This window comes from Protopterus annectens, chromosome 10.part0 (genome assembly GCF_019279795.1).
Source record: "Protopterus annectens isolate FY-2018-M chromosome 10.part0, PAN1.0, whole genome shotgun sequence".
Classification (NCBI taxonomy): Eukaryota; Metazoa; Chordata; order Ceratodontiformes; family Protopteridae; genus Protopterus; species Protopterus annectens.
In genome coordinates this window covers 1,374,068,635-1,374,094,044 of record NC_056744.1, presented here as the reverse complement: position 1 = coordinate 1,374,094,044, position 25,410 = coordinate 1,374,068,635, and the positions used below count along the sequence as shown (strand labels likewise).

General features: G+C 39.1%; 1 protein-coding gene across 1 annotated transcript in view; it reads right to left on the bottom strand.

Annotated features, from left to right (window-relative positions):
* The window catches only part of LOC122814283 (calcium-activated chloride channel regulator 1-like), a 2,127,707-nt gene that overhangs the window by 1,852,723 nt on the left and 249,574 nt on the right, over positions 1 to 25,410 (bottom strand). Inside the window, exon 4 of the mRNA XM_044086873.1 lies at positions 22,722 to 22,833. Coding sequence (XP_043942808.1) covers positions 22,722 to 22,833 — 112 coding nt within the window. The remainder of the gene's footprint in view (positions 1 to 22,721; positions 22,834 to 25,410) is intronic.

The window sequence follows — 25,410 nt, the reverse complement described above, 5'->3', positions numbered from 1 at the left end:
AATGTTGTTCCATAGCATTTGAGTTTATAAATTCTAGGAACCTTTGGGCTAGGTGTTGGAGCTATAGTAATGCTCCCAGTCTATGTTTGGGTAGTTGAAGTCGCCCAATATAATGGTGTTTGGAGAGACCTTCATATTTTCCAGTATTCTCAGGAAGGCCAAGTGGGTTCCTGTGTTTGGGAGGGTGGTCTGTAGCAGGCTATAAACTGGAAGGCAGTTTTGCCCACAGTTAGTTGCACATGGATAGTCTCTGATGCTTCTGTGCCACCAACCTGGAGGTGTGGGTATCTTTGACAAATATTGATACTCCCTCCTTTTGTGGTTCGTCCAAGTTTTGGGGCAAAAGTATGGTATGAGGTATAACCTGGTAGTGCTGGGGTGCTCTCGAGCCTTGAACCAGGTTTCTGTTACTGCACAGATATCGATGTTCTCCATGCTAAGGAGAGTTTCGAGTCGTCGAAAAGCATCTTGAGGTTTATACTTCTGGCGAGTAGCATTACTCTTAGTTTCTTATCCCTTGTGATACCTATGGAGGTGGGTTTGTCTTTTGAGCCTTGCCTAAAAAGGCACTATGGGGGTATGCAAGAGCCTTTGCCAATATCCGAAAGCCCAGGGGTGACAGGTGCAAGCCGCCCCTCAAGCATCGTGGCTTGTCGCGCATGTCATCTCAGGCTGACAGGCATTGGATCCCCTTTGAATGACACCAGTACTTAAGCCAATTGTTGAAATTGATCATCTTGTCTTCATATTGTGGCATCATTCTTGGTGAGGGTAAGATGCTACTCAAGGTCAGGGTCATACTGGGCTACATGCTCAGAGAGCTCCTCTATGTCTCTTTTCATGTAGTCCAGGGAGGTACGTCTCAGGTCATTCACACCAGCATGGACAATGACTGAGTCATATTTGTACTTGCCTTGGAGTGACCTGAGTGCTTGTGTTATGTGGCGGATCCTAGCGCCCGACAGGCAGCTCACCGTGACCCTCTCCTTGTTCAGCCTGGTGAGCGGGACGTCAGTGTGCCTGACGATAGAGTCACCTATTACAAGTGTATCAGGTTCTAACATTCTAACATCTAACAAATAATGTAAATAGTTCTAACATTGTAAAAGTGTTCCTGAATGTCCCTGATGTACTCTGGCTAAGTCTCTGCTTCTGTTGACATTTGTCCCTGTTTGGTTGACAGCTATGTCTAATGTACCTGTCAACCTCCTACAGCAAGAAATCAGGACAAATCCATAACTAATGGGGGGACAAAGTCCCAAACTCAGCGATAGTGTGTAAATATTTCTTGTACAAAGTAATAACTGTGTTTTGAAGGGCATGGTGTGTGAAACTCAGACATCTGTCTTTATTTTCTGACATCAACCATCAATGATTGGCCAACCATTTGTCAGAAATTCACAAGTGTGTGTGAAAATGACCAAAACTATGAGGCAAGCATCTTGACATTCGGCAAACATCTTTATAGTTGAGAGGTGTGTTGCCTACAGGGAGCATATACTACAGAAGGTTTGCATTATTTTCTGTCATTGTGGCACACTGGTGTTGCTGGACTGTCCCCATATAGTTGTTGCAACAGCACACTGCTATTTGTCTGGCAGTGGCCGTATGACATAGTGGGAGTTTGCCCGGAGGGGACACACCACAGTAGACTGCAGTTATGGGTGTAGAAACATACAGCAGAATCTGTCACTGCACACAGGGACATACCCCAGTATTGCTACTATCCTTGATGGTATCCACACATGTAGTGTATTGCCAGACTGTGGGGTATGACGTGTATGGGAGCAGTGGATAGTGCAGGCCATTATGGGCATGCTGGATCTGTACATAGTGGACTTCCATGTATCTGGTCCTGGAATGTGTTCCCCTATTGTTGCCCTTCAGTAACCATGTACTGCAGAGGACATGCCCCCTTTTTAACTGCAGAGAATGACATAATACTAGATGGACTGAGACAGCATCATCAGATCTTGATGTCCAGGCGTAGCCACATTCGGGAACAGTAGGCAGCACTGTGGGCAGACCTTGTGTGGGCTGTCAATCAGACTGGCCAACAGGACAGGACCTATGAGCAGGTCCGACACCAGGCCACAGATATGGTGAATGATGCATAACAAAGGACAGCTGCTATTGAAAGGGATTGTGCTACCACCAGTGGAGGACCTGCGACAGAACAGCCACTCTCGGCCACACAGAAATTCCTTGCAAACCTAGGAACACCCTACAGCTTCCAGGCATCCATCATGCCATACATCATTGAGGTGGGTGGACAGCGTCCGCAGAAGAGGAGCATCCAGGTAAGCTTACTGTATTCACCAGTGTAATACTGTATCAATCATTGTGCAAGACTGTACATACCAGTATGTGTTTGTCAGGTCTATCTGCATTGGAAGGGGGTTAGGATTTATGATCAGTTGTGACACATACTCAGAATGTCAGCAATATAGCCATTATCACAGTAGCTACTGTACATGTGGATAAATCCACATATTACCTTGTAGTGCTGCAACATTTGGTGGTGCTGACAATAACTCTTCCTTACCTTTTCATAGGTCCATCAGGTATGGCCCAAGTCCATGGTCCTATACCTGGTAAGTGTGATACTGTTGTTTTAGGAATCATATATACCCTATGAAAGTTAAGGGCTGTCATATTGCCCTATGTACAACTGTTGTGCTTAGCCACAGTAGAATATTTGTGTGTTCCATTCTGGAACAGTTAACTGCAGTACACTGACTGGTTAATCACAGGTGTATATTTGAATGAACATTAACATGCTTGCACTTATAGTTATTAGTGATTATGTAACCTGGTATGCATGAGGCAATTACTCCAAGATGCCTGTTCAAACACCGCAGGCAGTGATACTACTACTGGCATATCATTCCCCAGATAGGTGTACTGGGTTTTATGTGTAGTTCTATCACATATAATGTCATATTGCCAGTGTTGTGATAGTTACTTATAAAAGTAATAAGTTACTATTACTAGTTACTTTTCAGTGAAGGTAATATATTACTATTACTTATTACTTTTCTAAAACAGTAATATACTACTATTACTAGTTACTAACTAAAGTGACAAGTTGTTCTTGAATTACTTTTACATAAGTATAGTTTATCAATCATTATATTCCATGTCACATTACAATCCACCAATATCACTCAGTAAGCACAATCTCTGTAGAAGTAAAAGTCATCCAAATAATTCCACATTAAATTACACATCTGTATTTAATGAAGAGGTTGCTACTGGCAAAACAACTGTACATTCCAATGTTTCATCTACAAATTCAGTGCCTCCTGCCCTTGAAGAATTAATTACCTGTTACATTAAAAGAAATTGGTAAGCTCGTAATACTGCAATAGGAAATGACTGACAAACTGACAACAAGTTCATAGTTACTAGGCATCTCACACAAAGGAGAACACACTCAGGAGTGTAAAATCCCTATCCCCCTTAAAATGCACCAAATAATCAGCAATCGAAAGGGCACTGCAATATCAGCACTCCATCTACATGGTGTAGGAGTAGAATCCACAGCCTTCTCCACCAAAGGCAATTATGCTACTAACACTGCTTTCAAATTCTACAGCACAAACTGTGACTGCCATTTGTTAAACAAAACAGTTACCTGGACATTGAAAACATACTTAGTATGAGCAGCAGTAAACTTATCCTCCGCTGAAACACACAATTTCATGAAATGAAATGAAACTCATAATCTCTTAAAATGCACTGAAACTCATAATTCTGGGAAACTGTACTAAAACTCAAACTTACAGTCACGTCAGCAGTCTGGAAGTTGATGTAGAGGATTCAGGCTCTTGTCTCCAGTCTACACTGAAGCTCAATTCCTTCAGCAGTCTAGTAGTCCGTGTACAGGGTTCAGGCTCTTGTCTCCTGTAACCAATAGTGTCAAGCCTGATAAAGTTAATTGACTAATCTGCACCCTTCTCCAGCGAGGGCATCACATACCATAACTCCATAACTCTCAACCTCTTAGCATAAGAAATCTGAACAAAGTGTAAAATAATGGGACAAAGGCCCCAAAATAGGAACAAATTTTAAATATTGCTATTATAGACTTAGAAATTTGCTAAAATAACATTTGCCATGGCATGCATTTTCTAAAAGAAATTGAAACTCAAATGTTTGACATTATTTAATTATTTCAGTCCTCAGTGATTTGCTGGAAAACCACAAATATTAAGGAATAATCCAAAATATAAGGCAAACATCTAGACAGTTGAGAGGTATGTATACCCCTCAACCTCTTAGTGCACGAAATCTGGACAAAGTCTGAAATAATGAGTAACAATGGCCCAAAATAGGGATACATTTTAAATATTGCTTTTTTTAACTTAGAAAGTTGCTAGAATAACAGGATTTGTCTTAGTATGTGTTTTCTGGAGGATATGAAGTCTGAATCTCATATATATGTCATTATTTAGTGACTTCAGTCCACCAGAATTTGCCAGAAAACCACAAATTTTATGACAATCCGACCAAAGCTATGAGGCTAAATTTGGACAGTTGACACACACACACACACATACACACACACACACACACACACACACACACACACACACACACACACACACACACACACACACACACACACACACACACACACACACACACACACCTATTCGCTCACATAGTAACACACACACATGTACTTTCTCTCTCATGCAAACAGAAAGGATTTAAATTACATACACATACATACACATGCCCTTTCTCTCTCATACAGAAATTAATGGAACCACTAATTTAAACTATATATATATATATATATATATATATATATATATATAGACACACACACACACACACACACACACAAATACATACATATACACATATACATATACACATGCTCACTTTCTTACTTACCTTCTCTTTCAATGGAATGGCTATTTTAAATTCCGTGTGAATGTGAGGAACGTGTTAACATCCAAGTTGGCACACGTGTAATGCACACAGTATTCTTAAAAGAGAAGATGCTGCCACCATGGAGTAGAGATGCCGTAGGTATTTTTTGTCCTGCAAAGTCTCACATACAAAAAAAGTCTCAATTTGGGCATTTGGAAAGCTAGCAGCATCAAGTCGTGTAAATAGTTGTGTAACAACCTTTTACTGCTAGAGGCAGGTTCAAAGCAAAAAAATAAGAAGGGATAAAAGTCTCATAACAGGGAGAAATTTTAAATAACAGTTTTACTGACTTTAAAATACTACAGAATAAGAAGAGATGAATTAGCCGAATAGCTGTTGGTCATTATGCGTCATTGTGTACAGCTTTCCACCTTTTACAATCAACAGTTTTAAGACAGACAATGTACAATTCTAAGGCAAAATCAAAAGCCCTAAAGTAGTACACTGATAATAAAATTGGCAACCATTCATACAAAGTCCTATATTATAAACAGTGCCTCTAAAACTTACAAGAGACAAATTATTCCCAGTCTTGTAACATGCCTTGGCAGTGCTGTCTCAGCCAGCCTCTAGTAGCTATTATGTTTGATTGATAGTGCTCGTGACCAATACACTGAGAGATAGTTTGGGTTGTTTCTTTGAATGCAGTGGTGGGGATATTAGATAGAATCGGGAGACTGGGAGTTCTACCCAGGTGTTCAGGAAGTTAGGAGGAATGTATCATTGTTGACATGTAGTGCCGTTTTCGCCATATGGAGGTAAATATGAAAATGGACAATTGGTATTAATTGTATTTTATTACTTGTGGATTGTGTCTCCTTGGAGGTCAATTCTTTTGGAGATGCAATGGGACTTTCATTTCTAGGCATATTCATAGTGATAAGAGGTCCCCAGTAATGTTGGGGAGCTAAAGATTGACATACTATCTGTAAAGGTGCAGCATTTTGCTTTAAGTATGCTAAAAGCAATGGTGTACTGCAAGGAGGTGTCCTTAAGGATGCACAGTTCTAGCTAACGGAGGGTTGTGTATTACAAAGAGCAGTGTATCATACAGTAAACCTGGAAGGGGGCAGAAATACTCAGCAGCAAAGACCCCCTTTTTTTGGTCACTCAATGTCTGTCCCGGCAGGTCTCTTGACCTGTGATTTTGGCAAGTAATGCAAAAGTAACTAGTTACTAGTTACTAAAAAAAAGTAATATATTACTATTACTCCATTACTGTTTTGAAAAAGTAATGTCTTATATTACTAGTTACTCAAAATTGTAATATGTTACAGTAACATGTTACTTTTGTAATGAGTTACTCCCATCACTGCATATTGCATACCTTACAGGTGTATTGTACTGGCAACTTTAACTAGATGTAACTGAAGTGCATGTTATAAAGGGCCTGACTTGTCGGTGTATGTTGTTGTGAGTTTGTCTGTTGTGCATCGGAGGAGAGATGAGAAGATGTGAGACTGGTAATGCAGTTGTAGATTCTCATCTGTATGAGTCTGTATAGATTACCATACATAATAGTGCAGGTAGTAATGTACTGCTTTTGTCTTGCTTCTAACAGGTGAATTGGAGAGTTAGAGTCTGTCCCCCTCACAACTTGATGTGAGAGTCTCATCAGACTCTGATGATAATGGCGGCCATAGTGAGGTACAGTTGGGTTGTTGGAGGCTGAATCTGTCCCAGAGGTTGACATCCCTCTTCTGTTCCCATTGTCACTGCACACAGTGAGTATGCCCACACACACCTAGTCCCCAAAGGCCACAGATATTGGACAGTCAGAGGGTGGTGAAATTGAATAGGACAATGTGACAACTATGGCGTCAGTGAGTATAGACACTGGCTATAGTCAGAGACCTTGCGAAGTCCCACACAGGTGGATTGATAGGGGTGCTCATAGAAGGACTGCTGTTCATCCACCACCTGTTGCAGATGTCACATCATGGGTCACTCAGCACATGTTTAGAGCTGTCATGGAGACACAGGCACATTCTGAATGCAACACCAGACAGATGCTTAGGGTTATGGATGCAGCACACTCTGACATCTGTGACTCCCTCCACAGCATTGGGGACACCCTGGATTGGTTTACTGATGTAGTGGACAGACTGTGGGCTGAGACAGGGTCTGTCTTGGACCACACATTGTTTGTTCTGGAACATATTGTTTGAGTTGGACATTGGACACGTGGCTATATGTCACAAACACCATCAGCTGAGAGTCCATGTGGCAGGGCAGAGTGACACTCTTATAGTGGCAGTACCTCCAGTGCTACAGAGGGAAGTATGCTATCCACACCACGACATGGCAGACTATGGAGACGTGGTCCTGTGTGGTCCCATGGGGGACATGGCCCTAGCAGACAGCAGTCATCATCAGCTACTAGCACCCCATTTGCCCTTGGGCATGGTGGTGCCAGTGCTACACCTGGCAAAGCCAGTTCCTGTGTTCATGGCTGGAGGTGGTGACCTGTCCACTCTACCATATATTGTCCACAGCTGTCCAACATATAAACGTGTTTGACTAGCACTGCACTTGACTGTGTACATGCACACACTCAAACATCACTGTCACATACAGGTCACCAATAGACACAGACAGCACCTCTCCATGGCCCATCTAATCTGCACCCCTTCCTGACTCACACATATGCTGTCAACTGATGGCACAGACTAGGCCTCTGGCACTCCCACACCACACCCTGTGCATGTGATAATACCTGTGCCACATCCCTGCATTCCATACCATTGATGCAGGGAAATGCAAATATGTGTCTGATGCACAGGGTGATTATATTACTTGTGTAGTGCAATATTGTTTTGCCATGTCACTTGTGGGCCACAACAGGTACTGTATGCTGGCATGTGTCATGACTATACATCAAACTTTGTGTATCTTTATTACATGATGGACTGGCTGTAGTGTTACAGAATTACAGGTGTGCCATGGACCTGTGTATGTTTCTGTTCCAGGAGTCTGAGGGGTTAAACTATGGACACATGGCAGCACAGTAGAAATATGATGTCAACAATGTATGGCAGTATACGTGCATGGCTCCCTAGGTGCATATGTGTAGAACAGTGTATCAGGGCTAAAGAGACAGTCAGCATAATCATGAATTCACACTTTGTGACAAGGTCTGTTACCCTTGATAAGTGTCACCTGGGTGTTCTGAATGTACAAGTCTAGAAGGTGGTGGACATCATTTATGCTTATGTAGATGAGGGCAATTTAGGGTCAGCAGCTAGTCACAGGGCGTAAAATGCATAACCATAACCATTGCACAGAGATAGCCCATAGTGCTGCAAGGGGATATATATATATATATATATATATATATATATATATATATATATATATATATATAGATACACACACAGGTGGCTGATGCGAAATTAGAACTCCTGTCTATCTACTATTACACAATACAGCTTGCAGTGCTTATCTCATGCCCCACAGCATTTAACTCATATTAGATTGTCAGCCAGTGCTTCTAAGGTGGATGACATCAACAGGTCTTGTAGAGGAGGGCAATTTATAGGCCAGCAGCTAGTCACAGGCCCATAAAATGCATAACCATTGCATGGACACACATAGAGTTGGCTGATGAGAGATTAGAGCCCCCACCTATCTATTATTACACACTACAGCTCACTGTACATATTGCACATGCCACAGGTTATGTGTGTTGTATATGTGATTGCAGGCACAGTACTTTTGGAGTACGCAAACTGGCCTTTTGATAGACAGCATGTGTGGCCTGCAGAGTGATATTGCTTGCTACAGTTATTGCATCTCGTGTCCTAGGAGTGGGATACCTGTTAATATTCCTGCTATGTGTATACAGGTACCAATATGGTCATATGTGGTTGGTTGGAGTTAGATAGGCAAATATGTGCCCAGGGACAATATGGCCTGTGCAAGGCATGCATTGACACCATTTTAGATGACAACTACTCATCTGTGTCTGTCTACATGGTGACATTCCTGAGGCACAGGGGTCTGTGGATGAGTGGGTTTTGTAGTGTTGTATCCTTGGTCTGGTTCCTTTGGACACCTGTTGTGATGTGTGAGTGCAGATAACCTCAGCATTCCGAGGTTATGTGGGGACATTCTTACATCCCTATATCTATCTATATATATATATATATATATATATATATATATATATATATATATATATATATATATATATAGGACCTATTTCTTTTGTCCACAGTATGGTTTATCGAACCGTACTTTGTCGAAAACACTTTAGCGAAAGTGCATTTTGTCGAAAATGCACTTTCACTAAAGAAAACAAAATTTAAAAAAAATGCCATTTGCATGCAGCATCAGTTGTACATCAATGTATATTGTTGATGTACAACTAAGGAAACTCCTGTTGAGATCGTAGTACAGTGGGATAAAGGAATATTCCCCTTTCCCCACTGTAGTTCAATCTCAGAATTAGAATATTAAAGTAGGGGGGTATGGGGGGGTGCAGGGTGGCTTGCCCTGCGTAAGCTTGTTTAGTGTGTTAGTTTTATTTATTTTTTTGCTTTTTTTATTCCACGAAAGTGCATTTTCGACAAAATGTACTTTCACTGAAGTGAGGTCAACAAAGTACGGTTAAATGAACAGTACTTTCAACAAAAGAATGTAGACCCATATATATATATATATATATATATATATATATATATATATATATACACATATATATATATATATATATATATATATATATATATATATATATATATATATATATATATATATATATATATATATATATATATATATATATATATATATATATCAATGTGTATTACTAGGGATGTCTCTTTAAATGTTGCTGTGTGTGTACATTACGTGCATGTGTTATGTAGATATATGTGGAGAGTCTTATGTATCATTGTGATTATGTATATTTATTTATATATATATATATATATATATATATATATATATATATATATATATATATATATATATATATATATATATATATATATATATATATATATATATATATATATATATGCCTGTGCTATGTTCTGTGCCTACATGGATGGGTTCTGTGAACATGGATACCCATTTCTGCTATTCAGTAACCCCAGCTCATTTGTATGCAGATCCATGCATGCAACCTGGAAACTACATGGTTCTAGGCCCTGCATCATTAGCAACAGCACCATTCCACCATTGTAGATACTCCACGCAGGGTCCTATAATGTATTACTGTCATATACTAATAAATTTTGTTTTTATACTTTTTAATTTTTTTCATAACAGTGCATTTGTGCACTACTGCACACAAAGCAAAAATATCCAGATTACTAAAAAAATATTATTTTAAGTTATTTTTCATATGGTTTTGGACACATGGTGGATAGTTTTGCTATGCTATTTCTACCCATCTAACTGTACTTTTATAGCCCCCTATTGTCTGTTTTACATCCTGTGAATAAAATTTTTCCATGTACACTATGGACACCAACATGGGGTCTGCAGAATTAACTATCTGCTTGATGGATCACTCTACCACCCTCATTTGCATGCAATTCACTTGCTTATGAGGTGATTTGCATGCACAGATACATCTGTGTTGGGGCGCTCGTGTACGCCGCTCAGCTCTGTTTACTGGTGCGCACACCTGCTTACTTTCCTGTAAGCAGTGTGCCACAATGTCTACATGGAAAATAAATCCATGTAGGCTTTATTAAATTCCCCCTGTTAATTAAATAAATATAAGTTAAATAATGCATTGCATTGCATTTGGATCCTAAAATCAGAGTGTGTGTGACATGAATGAAGTGTTAACAGCATTTCTATAGAGGTATTGTTTTTTTATGGAATAAAATGTAGTTATTTAATTAAAATGCTCATGTTTTCTGTCATTCCAGATACTACTTTTGACCATTACTAGGTAACCATTGGTGCACACCGTGGCATATTCTTACTATGCAAACCTCAAGACTATGACTTTTTGAGCCATTGCTGTCTCACCCTTCTGGTATGTCTCATTCAGAGATTCATTCAAAGGTTTCTCCAGTTCCAATGACTGCCAGTGTTCTAGGTGCTTTGGAATTGATAGTTTCCATTATCACCTCTGCATAGTGACTATCTGCCCCAAAGACATATTATGACAAATGGACTCAGTTTTTTCCTGTTGGCAGAAATATATTCCATTACTAGAAGGGTAGCCAACTGGCTCACCAACAGAACATACTCTGTCAAAATTGGTGACAAAACCTCCACCAGTAGACCCATCACCAGTGGAGTACCACAGGGGTCTGTGCTAGGCCCATTACTGTTTGGTATCTATTTCTCAGAAGTCCTGACCAAAAAAGATGGCCTTTGGCTCACCGAGTTCATTGATGATTGCAAACTGGGAGCAATCACTGAGTCCCCCCAATGATGACAACATATTACAGGAAGGGCTAACACAAACAAATGAGTAGTGCCAAAGCTATGGTCTAAAACTAAATGTAAAAAAAATTCATTATTATTCCCTTTGTCAAAACAGAATTCCCTACAAATTACCATATTAGCAGCACCCCCATGAGTTCCAACCCAGTGGCATGAGACTTGGGAATACAGGTTGACAGCAATCTAAACTTTGACCACCAAGTTTCCACAGTGTTAAAGAAAGCCTTCTACATAGCTCACCTCATAAGCAAGGGCATAGCATTTAGGTCAAGGGATGTTATAACTCTGCTGTACTTGACTCTCATCAGACCATTAATAGAGTAAAATGCAGCCTTTTGCATGTATCTGACCAGATACCTGCAGCAGTTGGAGAGACCTCAGAGGTTTCTCACTAAGAAACTACAGGGACTCCAAACCATGACCTATATGGACAGGCTGAAAGCTCTTTCACTTTACTCAGTATCTTACAGGCATATGAGAGATGAGTTGTGCCTGGCCTACAGGGCAATCTCCAACCCTGCCCTAATGGAAATGCTGCACTTCCGCAAGTCAAATGGCTCAAGAGTCACTTGCTCTAGAGATCTGAACCTAAATTGTGACATTAACAGATCATGTTGGAGAGACAGATATGTCTCTCAGAGACTGCCACTTCTTTGGAATAGACTCCCTATTCACATAAAACAGAGTTCCTCACTGACTCTATTCAAATGCAACCTAGATAATTGGATGGAAGACTGCAAATTTGTTCCTGGGGTAGCACCCTTTTCTGTTCATAAATTTGTTCTTAACTTCCCAAAAATTAACAAATTATGATACTTGGGATTAACATAGCTAGGCTTGTAAAGGCTCTAGGGCCGCTAGCCTAGTAACCTCCTATGAACCTATGAACCTATGATAGTTTCCATTATCACCTCTGCACAGTGACTATCTGCCCCAAAGACATATTATGACAAATGGATTCAGTTTTTTTCCTGTTGGCAGAAATATATTCCATGACTAATTGACTCAATTTTTCCTTTGTGTAACCAACAAGTATAAGGATCAGCATTCTATCCCTGTTCCGTCATCTTCAGATATTTATCTGAAATCTTTATTTCTGGTCTTATTTGTTTCTTCATCAATGTATGTTCACTTGGTGGTCAGCTCTAACTTCTCTTCTGGCCTAGATTATGCTTGTGTTGCTTTCTTAGAAGTTTTTTGGCTTTCTTACATGGCACATTTCATCTCAAGTTTCCTATCAGGGACTGTGACATTTCATCTCAAGTTTCTTATCAGGGAGTGTGCCCTTCCATGCTATATTTATTTTATGCTCAGTACATTACTCCTTTGGCTGTGGAAACATAGAATCAGTTGAACTGAAGTTTTTATCCCAAAAGGCTCTATTTCTCATGGCTATCACATCAGCTAGTTTAATTTCTGAACTGGATTACATTTCTAACAAACCTCCTTATATGATTTTCCATAAGAAAAGGTGACTGTTAAAATCAATTCATGCCTTATGCCCAAAGTTACCACAGAGTCTAAGTTAAAGCAGTATATCAATCTGCATGTATCTTTTATTGAGTCTTCTAACTGTGTTGAATATATTCTCCATTATATGGATTTCCACAGACAACTAAGGTTTTTACAAGGACAGAATGAAATTTTTCTGCAAGAAGCCCACAGTGTTTGTCTTCTTTGCTAAAATAAAATCGGGCAAAAAAAGCTACCACGCACACCTTCAGGCAATTGCATTGTTTTTGACATAAAAATATTGGAGCTCGCTCCTGGTAACCAACATAAAGTCACTATACTAGAACAGTGACTATCTCCATGGCCTTTTACCATAATGTGTCCAATTGGCAGGAATCTTGCTGTATCTGTATACTAATCAAAGTAGACAAGCATCGGGGTTTATCCTTTTTCTGCATGTTTTTCAACATCTTTGTTAACAAGAAGCATACCATTGCAAAATATGTTATAGTAGTTTAATGTGCTAATAACTATATAGTAATATTTTCTTCTCAAATTTCACTATGTCATATTATCTCTGAAAAGTCTTTCATTTCCCCGGAAGGCTGACTAATAAGTGACAACTACTTAAATGTTAAATGAATAAGTCAAAAAACTATTTGTTCCTACTATTCCCTAGCCAAATCAAATAATTCAAACAAGTAAACTGTTAGGGGTGATGATAGATCAAAGTGTACCATGCATAAAACTGACAAAATTAAAATCCCACATCTCTGCTCATATCCAAATAATCACTGTTTGTACCTTCACACCATCCATTCTACTGAATACCTTTTCCATATTGACCAACTTCCAACTAAATCAAGTAGACAAATTAAACAAACTTTAATAAAATTGCCACATTTGTTACTAATCTCCCTAATAAGACACACCAGTATACAGCCTCCATCACCCTAATTTATACACATCTCAAAGATGTATAAAAATCCTTATAAATCTGAAATATTTCTCTCCATTACTAACCTTCTACAGTAGTAAGTTAAAGTGTTCTGCTGATTCATCCAAAAATGAATTAAATTTCATTGATTTTTTTTTCTAGATTGAGAAGATCAACTCAAAACTGTTAAACAAACGACAACCAAAAAAAGTTATTTTTTGTGGAGGCAGTCTCCCTCATGTGCAAGTCCTTACTTATGTCAGTCATGGGGGAAATACCAGAGAACCCCACTGCAGTGCACCATAGGCTTCCACAATGTAACTGCATGCAGTTTTGACAAAGTGCAGTTACAAGAAATCAAAGACAGGCTGCTCAATGAACTAACCAATATCACAGTGTAAGCATGCCACAGTGGTAACCCCCTAAAAACAGAAGTGAGATCTAAAATTCAAAATTTAATCCTACTATCAAAACCTACCAGTCATTGTGGAAATGCACTTTACTATGTCTACACAGCCAAACTATGCAACACAATTTCCATAGGACTTAGACAAACAGCATACCTTAAACAATGTCAGTAGTAATTAAACTATCCCTAAACAGCAAACCTATCTATCCATGCTTCTCTGCCTATCTCCAAGTTGTACTTATCTGTTCTCTTGAACCAAGCAACTGCAGAACATGCTAAACTGTTTACACTCCCAAACAAACAAAACACAGAACTCTTCAGCTAGTGCTTCCTACTTTTCTGGGAAGTTTATTCTCTTTTTTGTCATCTTCACTAAGCTACCAACATCTAAAACTCATATTCTAAGTTTTTCCTAACTACTCTGCCACATCTACTCTCTTTAATTCCATCTGACCCAACATCACTCATCAGTAGTTCTATTATACTCACTTCAGCCCTGATCCATTTCACAGGATCATTAGTTCTAACTAGATAGGCACCCTAGGTGACCATACAAACATGCGACCCAGAAAGTTTAGTTGGTGAATTTACCATCCCACTAGTGAGGGCCATACTACTTGTCCTATGATAAAATGTGTGGATATTTAGCAATCAACAGGAATCAAGACAGAACTTGAAGTAGGCCAATGTTACATCATTTGACATGCAAAGGAAGTTTGCTCCATAAGTAGTACACTCTTTGGGTGATGAACCTTTTTTTCTCCAGGAGGTCTTGTTTATGTTGTGACGAAGGGTGAAGTGTTTTGATCAGATGTTTTAGTATTATCAGTATTTCTGAGGTGTAGGAATTGTAAAAGGGCAGAATCTTTGATAGTGTGTATGACTAGTCAGAGATCACTGCATAGAAGCTGGTATTAGATGGAGAAAAACAAAATGGCATTTAGTCTCTCCATGTAGCTAAAAGAACTTACTCATTTTATTTTGATATAAATTGTTGCAGTCTTTCTAGATGGGCAAGATATTTGGAGTGGTGCAATCCAAAAGGTGCATTTTTATTTGATGATTGGTCTGATGTGGAAGGCATAGAGGAGGATTATAGCATCCTTAGACTTGGAGAATATATCCTTCATAATTAATTATGCAAGCTAGAAGGATTTTTTAACTATACCTTATACATGATGACTGCAGGATATTTTTCAGTGAAAGTTCCTAGTGCCTGCCTTGAGAAGTGTTCCATGTATGTGGTAATCAGTAAGGCAGACTTATTTCCCAGTATCAGTTAGATTACATTTTATGGCATTAAGCCCAAGACAATGGTTTGGATGTCCTGATTTTTGCAGGCCCTTCTTGGAGGATATTACAGAAGAGTAAATAATAGCACATAAACAATAGACCTTTGATGTCTGCTTTCACATTGGAAAAGAAGATGGTAAAGAGGAGTGGGCCCAGGACAGAGTCCTGATGACCACCACTAGTGATGTGTATTTTAGGTGTGAAGGGACCCTCAGCTCTTACTGTGTGCTTTTGATCAGATAGTCAATTTGCATCCTGGTGGTTTACATACAGGTTTATATTTACACAACTGAGTTTGTCAATAATGCCAGCAAAGGGAACTAAATCAAAGGCTTTAACATGGTCTGAATAACCAACATGGACAAAATCACTTCATTAATGGCATCCACTGTATTTTCAAAGAAATTAATTATATGAAGTAGACAAAAATCTGAATTTTGTGAAACAAAATTGATTGGGGTCAAGTATTTTTAGATTACCAATGTCATCGTTTATGAAGCTTATGGACATACTTTTAATAATTATTTTGCAGATGATGCTGTTGAGGTTAATAAGAAGATATTTCCAGGGTCTATGTTAAGAGTCATCCTCATGGAGTAGGACCATAATGGTCATTCTCCAGAGATCTGGTACATACCTCCTGAACAGATTAATGTTGAAAGGGTTTAGGATGGTTTTGCAATATTGTACTAGCTATGAGACAGCCTAGTGTATTGTCTGGACTCTTCAAGCTATTATTTTTTATTTTGGATACAGTTTCAAGGATCTGATCTACAGTGATTTTGGGGGAAGGGTTGTTTTGAATCAAGACTGATAAGATAGGGATAAGTGGGAGTGCGAAGGGTAAAGTGGAACTTAATTTGTCAGCAAGTATGTTGGCTATGGCTTTGGGATTAGATAGGTTGTACCATTTGACTGTAACTCAATATAGTGTTGGGTGTCACTTCTAATACTCATAATATAGTAAAAAAAGCTTATGTTTACTCCTTGAGTAGGTACTTCACTTCATATCATGCCTTAATCTTCCTAATGGCATGTTTGAGTATTTGCTGGCCTTCAAAAATGCCTTCTTATGGTGGGAAGAGGGAATCTTTTATTTAAAGCAACTAGATTTTTTCCTTCTTATTATAAAGCTTGTTTATATCCATTCACTTGAAACTTGAAGGATTCTTTCAACCTCCAGTATACTGTTTTTCTGTTTTCTGAATTAATATAGAAATCCTTAGCTCTTTACACAAAATGTTCTATTACCACTTAACTTAACTGTGTGCTACAAAGACAGATAATTAGTAACTATCCCAGTATTTTTCCAGTATATGTTACATGATATCACAGTTAGAAATAGCATCTAAGTGTTAACTGTTTCTTCATATGGTATGCCAAATATTATATGGCAGATATATTTGTTCTATATTGCATTGTAAGTAAACTTTTCTGCTATGTTTACTGAGTTCATCATCAATTTCTTCCTTTTAGTAGTCAGAATGTTATATTTTAGGTCCAACATCATCAGACTGAGTTTTCTTATTTGCTTTTCATAGTGCACATATCTCAATGTTTTCAACTTGTCTTTTACTGGACTGCAGTGTTATCTGCAGTGTTATAACCATGTTTGTTTTGTAATTATATATATTTTTGTATTGAGCTATTCCTTCTGGACCACTGATGAATACAGATTATGTTCAGTTAGCCTATCCCAGTAAACATATTATAATTAAAATTAAAAAAAATACTACATCAGACATTTGTGCAGCAGACTTGACATTCCTAAAATACTTTCAGAAGGCACATTATGCTTGACACTCTAAATTCAAATCTTCATTCACTGTTATTTTCAACCAGGCTGTGTTCCTGTGAGAGTGGCCAACCAGTAATCTTAGGTAGGAACTATGTCTTAGAGGATACTCCTTATCAGATGTGAAAGTTATGTGCTTACCATGACAACAGTTATATAAGAAGAATGTCCATCTTTGGTAACATATCCTCCCTCTGGTGTCCCACCTTTTTTTCTTATCTCTTCTGTTTGTTTTCCTCTGCCTTTTCTTCTGAATTTTTTAAAGTTTCTCAAATAGGTCCTGAGGCCATTGATTTCACCCTTATGTTCTCATGGCCCTGCCTAATCCAGATGGCATGCAGGACATCACCCGGAAGTTTTACTTGCTGAGTGGTCTTATGACTCACAACATAAATCTTAGAGGTTAAGGTCTGTCTTATTAAGTGCATTATTTTCATTTATTTTAGAAAATGCACTTCATGGTACTTGAAATTTTGAAAAGGCCCATGAAGATAAAACATTTCTTCCTGTTTAGATGAAACCATTGCAAAACTAAGCATACATTGGGTTGTATTCAGAAACAGACAGCACATACTGCATTATTTAAAATAATGCAATGAGTGATGAAGTATAGGAAGGGGACAATTCAGGGACATGTGCAGTGTGACTGTGCTACCTGGAAAATAGCACAGTATGCATTGCTTACAAATGCCAACATAATGACATGTAAATGAGAGTAAACATGCTATTGACCATCACGTCTGAAAGTAATGAAATTAAACATGGAGGAGCGATCGAAAATGTATAAAATTATTGTGATGAGTCAAAGCAAGTATCTATTCTGAATGACAGGATTTACCTGTGTACATAGATACTAATTATGATATGATGCTATCATAGTATTATTATTAACAGAACAACATCTGTGAAAGGCCATCAACAGAGTCAGAGTTCACAATACTGCTCATCATTGGGGCCATCAGTAGCTAACATACCATCTCCCCTATAACTGAAACACTGTCAACTGCTACTAATTAAACTAATAAACCATTCTGGAGTTAGCAGACATGTACCACCCTCACAATGAATAAAGGGGGTTGCATAGAATGAATACCCCAGCAAAGTGAAATCACCCTTCATTGGTATGGGAATTTTCAGCATTCAGTAGCCTTTGCAAATCCTATACAAATTCTTTTATGTGATGCTGCAGCATGTGGAGGTGAATACTTGGTTCTCAGAGATAGCACAAGAATGAACAACTGCTATGCAGGCATTCTGTGATATTCCAGAGTTTCTGGGGCCATTGATTCCATCTGCACTGCTGTGTAGGCCCAGCCTGCTCTGCACGGCAATCGATGCATCATCTGGAAGGGCTTCCCCTCCTACAGCTGCCAAGTAATATGCAGTACACAGAACATTATGTACAATGTCACGGTGCACCGTCTAGGCTGTTGCAATGATTCTCCCATCCAACACACATGTAACTTATACTAGTGGCTTGTGTGGGGTAACAATCCACAGTGTTATCTAGTTGGCAAGTGGACATATTGCCACCCACAGAGTCCTTGATTCTTGGCTGTTGATTCACTTATCAGCAGCACCCACTGAAAATATCAATGCCTTCCTTCTACGCCATGAGTTCTGCCCTCCACCCTTTTAACTTTGAGCCATGGACTTCTCCTTCCTTTTGTTATTCTGTCTGTCATAGCTATTCCCTATATTTCTGAAAAAGATTTTCAATAGTTAAGCTATCATTGTCATAATTTTCCACTGTGATCCTCTTCAGTGCCCTGCACATTGCAGCCCACTTCTGCTTTGTCTCATTGCCAGTGACTGCCTGCTCCATCTACCTTATCACTGCTATTCCCTCATCACCACTGTTACTGCTACTTCAAATTCCCGTGTCCCTATTGTACTGCCTTGGCTGTGCACCTACATCCTCTCTCTCTCTCTCTCTCTCTTTCTCTTCCTCCTACTGGGAATCCTTTCTTCACACTGCATTTTATATGGTAATACTCTAACTGACCCCCCACCTCCTTCCTCCTCATATTTTCCATCCTGCCTGCATGTTTTCACTACAAATGAACTATTAATGCTGAGTCCCTCTCTACTAGCTACACGACCTAGCTTTTCACATCATCTCCCAGACCCATCTTCTTGCATTTAGGAACTTTCCCACTATCTCTCTTGAACTCTTTGTGCTCTACAACCCATTCCTGACCCAAGTTCATAAGCCAGACCACCATCCCATAGCTATAGCAGGTCACTCATCCTTCTTCTTTCCCCTTTTCTTCTCCCTTCCCTATTCTGCTGTCTTTTTCCACTTCTTCTTCTTCCTGCAAGTTACTTATATCTGTCTTAAAACATGTATTTACTCATTCTCCTTAGTGAACTACAAGGTTGTTTCTAAATCTTAGTGCTTCCCCACCTGAGATCACATTAGGCCATGGAATCCTTCTTTTACTGATTGTCTTCTAGTCTGTTTTTTTTTACATCTCAGTTTCTTTTTTCTAATTAAATCATCCTTTCTACAGGTTTCTGTCACCTTTATCTACTCCATTCTTTCTTATACAGTTTGCCAACTGTTTGCACTGGTCAGTATTTACTTATTTATTAATTCTGTTTTGATAAACAGGTAAGGGGACTGAAAGACATACCCTGTTTAGGCATGATCTGGGCACCATGGTGTAAGACACAAACAGAAGACTATACATAAACTAAAGAGTTGTACATTGCACAGTAACAAAGAAGAGATGATATATTTGTATGAAGTTTACAGTTATAAGTGCAAGTCATATTATCATTTATAACGTGCAATTAAGATAAGCATTCGATGGTCTTTTGTTTACAAGTATAGTCCAGATTCAGAAATATGCAACGCATCATGCTAAACAAATTTACGTGACAGGTAGCCATGCAAAGGGTGGTTGCAATTTAGAAAACCCAGCTATACAATACAGCCATGTTATATGCTAATGACTGTATACTGAAGTACCACTTATGCGAATGATGCAAAACAAGATGTCAGAGTAATTCAAAAATGTAAATGTCATGCAGCAATGCTGTGTTTACTTTAGATTTGAACTTGACCATATGCCCACATTCAGATGTAGTACATCTCGCAAATATGTTTGGGGTTGCCACAGCTATTGTAAGTGTGTATCAGCATGAGGCTGTCATTGCACCTTCTATGCCCAATGGTGTGTAACATCATCATCAGCGGTAAAGGGTCATACGACCATGTTTAACATTTCATGACCTCCACAACACCAAGATAAGGAACTATTACCATGTGGACAGGGATATGATGTAACAAATTGTGGAAATGTGACAGTCTCATCTGCAGCTCTGTTGGAGTCATGAGGTACCATCCTAGTGAGCACCAAGGCATATGTGACTTAAAGTACAGTAGATACATGGACTTTTTATGACCTGCTGGAGACACAGGGGGATATCTCAGGATTCTGCCTTGAGAATATTCAATCAGTTCCTCAATTACATGTTTCCACAGGTTTTGAAATATACATGACGTCCATGTAACCCAGCAGAGGGAGAAAACACCATGCATGAGTACTACGATAATGCTCATTCCATTGAGGTTCTGGTGGCCATGGATTGTACCCACACTGAAATAAAGTTTCCATCCAGTGAACTGGAAAGGAGGTACTAAAACTGCAAAGGGCATCACTCCATTAACTGCTAGGTGGCATGTAATGCACAGGGTATCATCTACAGGGTGATGCAGGTCACCCAGGCAGTTTTCATAACTACCAAATATGGCAGACATGTGACTTGTAACAATGTTTTGCAAAGAGTGACTTCCCACGGGAGCATCATGTTGGTGATGCTGGATATGCCCTGAAACCCTGGTCCATGGCACCCATCAGAAATTCATACAATCAAACTGACAAGAGGTACAATCATTCACTAACACAAACTAAAAACGTTATACAGTGCTTGTTTAGGCTGATAAAGCCATATTTGTAACTGTTTTACCTCATCTGGTGGTGCAGTGCAGTCTGACCCTGTCATGTGTGCCAAAATACTGACTGTGTGTGGTTTGTTGCACAATATTATAGTTAGGAATCAGTTACAGCAGGTTGACAAGCAGCTCCCAGCACCACAAGCAACAGAAACAGAGGCATATGAGAAGTCAAAGGAAGAGCCAGCAGCAGGGAATGACAATGCCAGATGGAGTCAGACACATTATGGCATGGCACTAGCAAACAGGCAACAAACTGCATATCATTTTAAATCATAATTATAAATCATAATTATATGGGAGTTTAGCAGTTAAACTACAGTAAAATGATGCATAAAAATACCAGACTATGCTCACCCATGCATAGGCTGGCTACTGCATCAAACATAGGCAACCCAAGTAGAAGTGTACAAAGAGCAGGGCACAGTTATCATCATATGCACAGGATGACAAGGGAATACACAGGTGAATGCCTTTTACAAAGAAGTGTGTGAGTGCTAAGGAGATTTAATGTTTAGGAGGTCCAGGATCATTAGATGTGTAGGATATAGTGAGGGCTGTGGTGGTGGTGGTGTGTGTGTGTGTGTGTGTGTGTGTGTGTGTGTGTGTGTGTGTGTGTGTGTGTGTGTGTGTGTGTGTGTGTGTGTGTGTGTGTGCGTCTGCAGGAACACAGCCTCAGTACTTGATGCAGCACTGTGGCTCAGCCTACTGGACAGGATCAGAGCATGCATAACAGAGGGATCAGCTTCCCATGCTCACCCCACATACGTAAGCTGGTTTGACCAGGAGTTGGGCTGGCTGTACCACAACCTTGGTTAGATACTGGTGTGCTGCATGACCTCGACTAATGTCTGCTAGGAGATGTGCCAGAATAATGATGACCATGAACTCAGGGATGCCGTCTCCTGAGTGTAGAAACCTCCATAGTAGATGCCAATATAGTAGTACTAACACTGTAAGAGTAGAATCTCATTCATCCACAACCACATAGGCTAACATCTGTGGATTTAGTAGAGGATTGGCTGTGAGAACAGCTCCTTGCCTCTGCCGGATGACCCAGTGAAGTTAATGCACAGTCCAATGTGATTCACTCTATCCAAAGAATCATACATATGGGAAAATACACTCACGTATGTCAACACGCACAGACTACGTCACCCTCACTACTTTTGCCATATCTGTAGTGGAATGAGCCTGTGCCACCATGATGTCTCTGTATATACATTGGCCTGCAGACATTGACATACTAATTTTAGGGAGAGGGCGGTAATCATACCTCCAGTGACCATCACTACCAAACTACCTGAGTGAACTGGCCTGCCCATAGTTTGATAGTGGCAGATTCAGACATTTGTCTACTGGGAGCCAGCACACTTCCCTGATCTATAGTGTCCATTAACCTATTCACACTCAGATGTCTCTGAAGTCTGGATATCTGGAGCCATAGAGAAAAAGAGAGCTAGACTTTGACCATATCTTGTGTAGGGAATTTGGTGGCAAAATTCCCTGTGTCAAATACACACTCTGCCTTGACTGTGCCAGCTCATTTCTGTTATAATTATCAGAGGCTACAAATCCTTCAACATCAGATGGTGGTAGTTCCAAAGTGCTGGTGCCAAATAAAGAATCACCTGTGAGTGCACCAAAGCAAAAAAATATACAATGTATGTACAACCCAGTGCTACTACTACACATGTATCTAATACCTTTACAACTATAAACATGAGAAAAACTAATACTGGGGGCCATGGCCAAAATGGTGACCAGCTAGCAGCATACAATTTTTGCTCTGCTTTTCAGTTATTCTGACAGGAATATTTTGTTGCAGTTTGTGGAAAATGCTTCTAAGACACACACTGTGCATAAGAAACTAAATCTCTGTTAATATCTTGAAGAAAAATCAAGTTTTGTGATTTTTGTGTGTCATAATCCTGTCAGAAGTTTTCAAGACAGATCCAGTCATGAGTCACTCTAAAGCTTCTTGTCAGGAAAGTTTGATGAAAAAGGAATTACAATCCATTCTTACAAGTATTCAGGAACTTTCAATTTAAATGGTCAAGCTGGAGAGTAAAATGGATAATATAAAACAAAACTGCAAGAAACTACTCAGTCTATTAAATGAAGTAATTAAGAAACAATCAGTTCAGATTTCAGCTATTGAGGAAGCAGTAAATGATCTTGATGGCAGAGAATCTGAGAATGAAAACCATGTTGAATTTCTTCTAAAGCAAAACACCTTATTACTGGAAAGGTTTGAAGACCTGCAAAGTAGGTCTAGTAGAAAAAAGTTAGAATATATGGGGTTCAAGAGAAAGAAGAAGGAGACAAAATGTTACAATTTCTGAACAGCTAGTTATCAACCATTTCAGGTTTACCTGTATCACTTTCTTTTGGCATAGAAAGAGAGCTTATGGACCTCTCTCAAATTCTGCTGCAAAAAACAATTCATCCAATCCAAGATCTATAATAGTTACATTTCTTTCAACTCAAGACAAGGACTTAGTATTAAAGACAACCTGTTCTAACTCTCTAATAAAAGTGAAAGAAATTAATTACATCCAGTTTCTATTTGTAGACATCTGGCAAGTATCGGCTATGTGTGAATAAGCAGTGCTTGGGTCCGTGGCACTCCAAGCTGCTCCATGCAGCAACGTGCAAACATAAATATAAAAAATAAAAAAAAATTAAAATTAAATATTACACATTTAACAGACTTCACAGCATGTCAACAGTGGCGGGGTGCATTAATGGGGGCCTCAACCTCTATTCAACATCTGACCAGGCATCCACAACCACTGATAGCCTCTAGAATTTCCCTACACTGATCCAGTATCCCTGTTCCTGTGCTCTCCCTTGGCAGCATGCCATCATTAATATGCATGGCAGGCTGCTGAGGGGGGATCATGGCCATGTACACTGATACATTCTATGTAGACTCTACATGGTGCCTACAGAGTTTTCTTGTTGCTTTTATATCTAAAAAAGGAAAACAAATCAGGTTTCGCAATTTAATTTGCAATCCAATTGAAATGTCTAACAAACTTAAGGTTTCTTTTTACTGTCCACTGCTACATTCTAATGCTGACTCCTCCTGTTTCTTTGTAGTAGAAAGTTGAAGGTTGAAAGGTCGCATCACACTGCCATCTCTGAGAATGATCATGAACTTGAACCTCCACAGTTAAAGAAAAAAGTCTTGTGGCTACATTAAAACAGTATTCAGCCCTCAAATGTGATAGCTGGGTGGGAATCTAAACAGATTTAAAGCTTCAAACTGAACAGCTTGTGGTTACACAAGATGAGCTGCAAGTAATCCACATGGGAAAAACAAACAATTTAGAATCTCTTCAAAGAATAAAATCAACGACCAGCATATGAAACTATATAACCATCATTTAAAGCATTTTACAACCCATCCTCCTCTATAATCAAGTGAAAGACAATCCAACAGCATTTTTTTCATATCTACAAAACTATACATGCTTCTAAACTATACTATTGCATATCAGTTGAGTTTTATGACTACTAGATAGAAACCCCTAACAAATGAAATAACACATCTTATTAAATCACCTACACCTGACTTTAGATAAAAATATTTAAATAAAGTATTTGAACTAAATGAAAATATTACCTCCTAGATTTAATAAAATCTGTGTAGGCATAGTGTAGAGCCTACACGGAATATTACTGTGTCTGTATACATGGTTCCATCTCGGCAGCGCACCATGCATATTAATCATGGTGCGTTGCCGATGGAGAGCTGTGGAATATGGTTATTGAATCAGTGCAAGGAGTGTAGTGCGAACTGTGTCTGCAATTGAGCAAGACATTCCCAATATTTAATATTAGTAGTAGTAGTAGTAGTCCCAGTGTTTTTTCATTTATTTTTTGCATCTTTTTAAAGCATGTTAGTATGGCACAGAGCACAGCAGTGCTAAGTGGTGCTGAGACACCAAACATATAAAAATAGAAATTGGATGCATTTAATTATTTATCTAAAGGTCATATTTAAGCATAGCTGAGCGGGATTATGCGGTGCTGTATGGCACAGTACTCAGCACTGCTTAAAGATAGCTCAGAGGGTTATGTAAAAGTATCGCAAAATTTCACATATCCATGTAGCTAAATGGGTAGAGTTATGGCCTCATGTACATTAGGTGCAGGAATTAAGAACATGGATGGGCAACTAAGCATTTAGTTTTGAAATA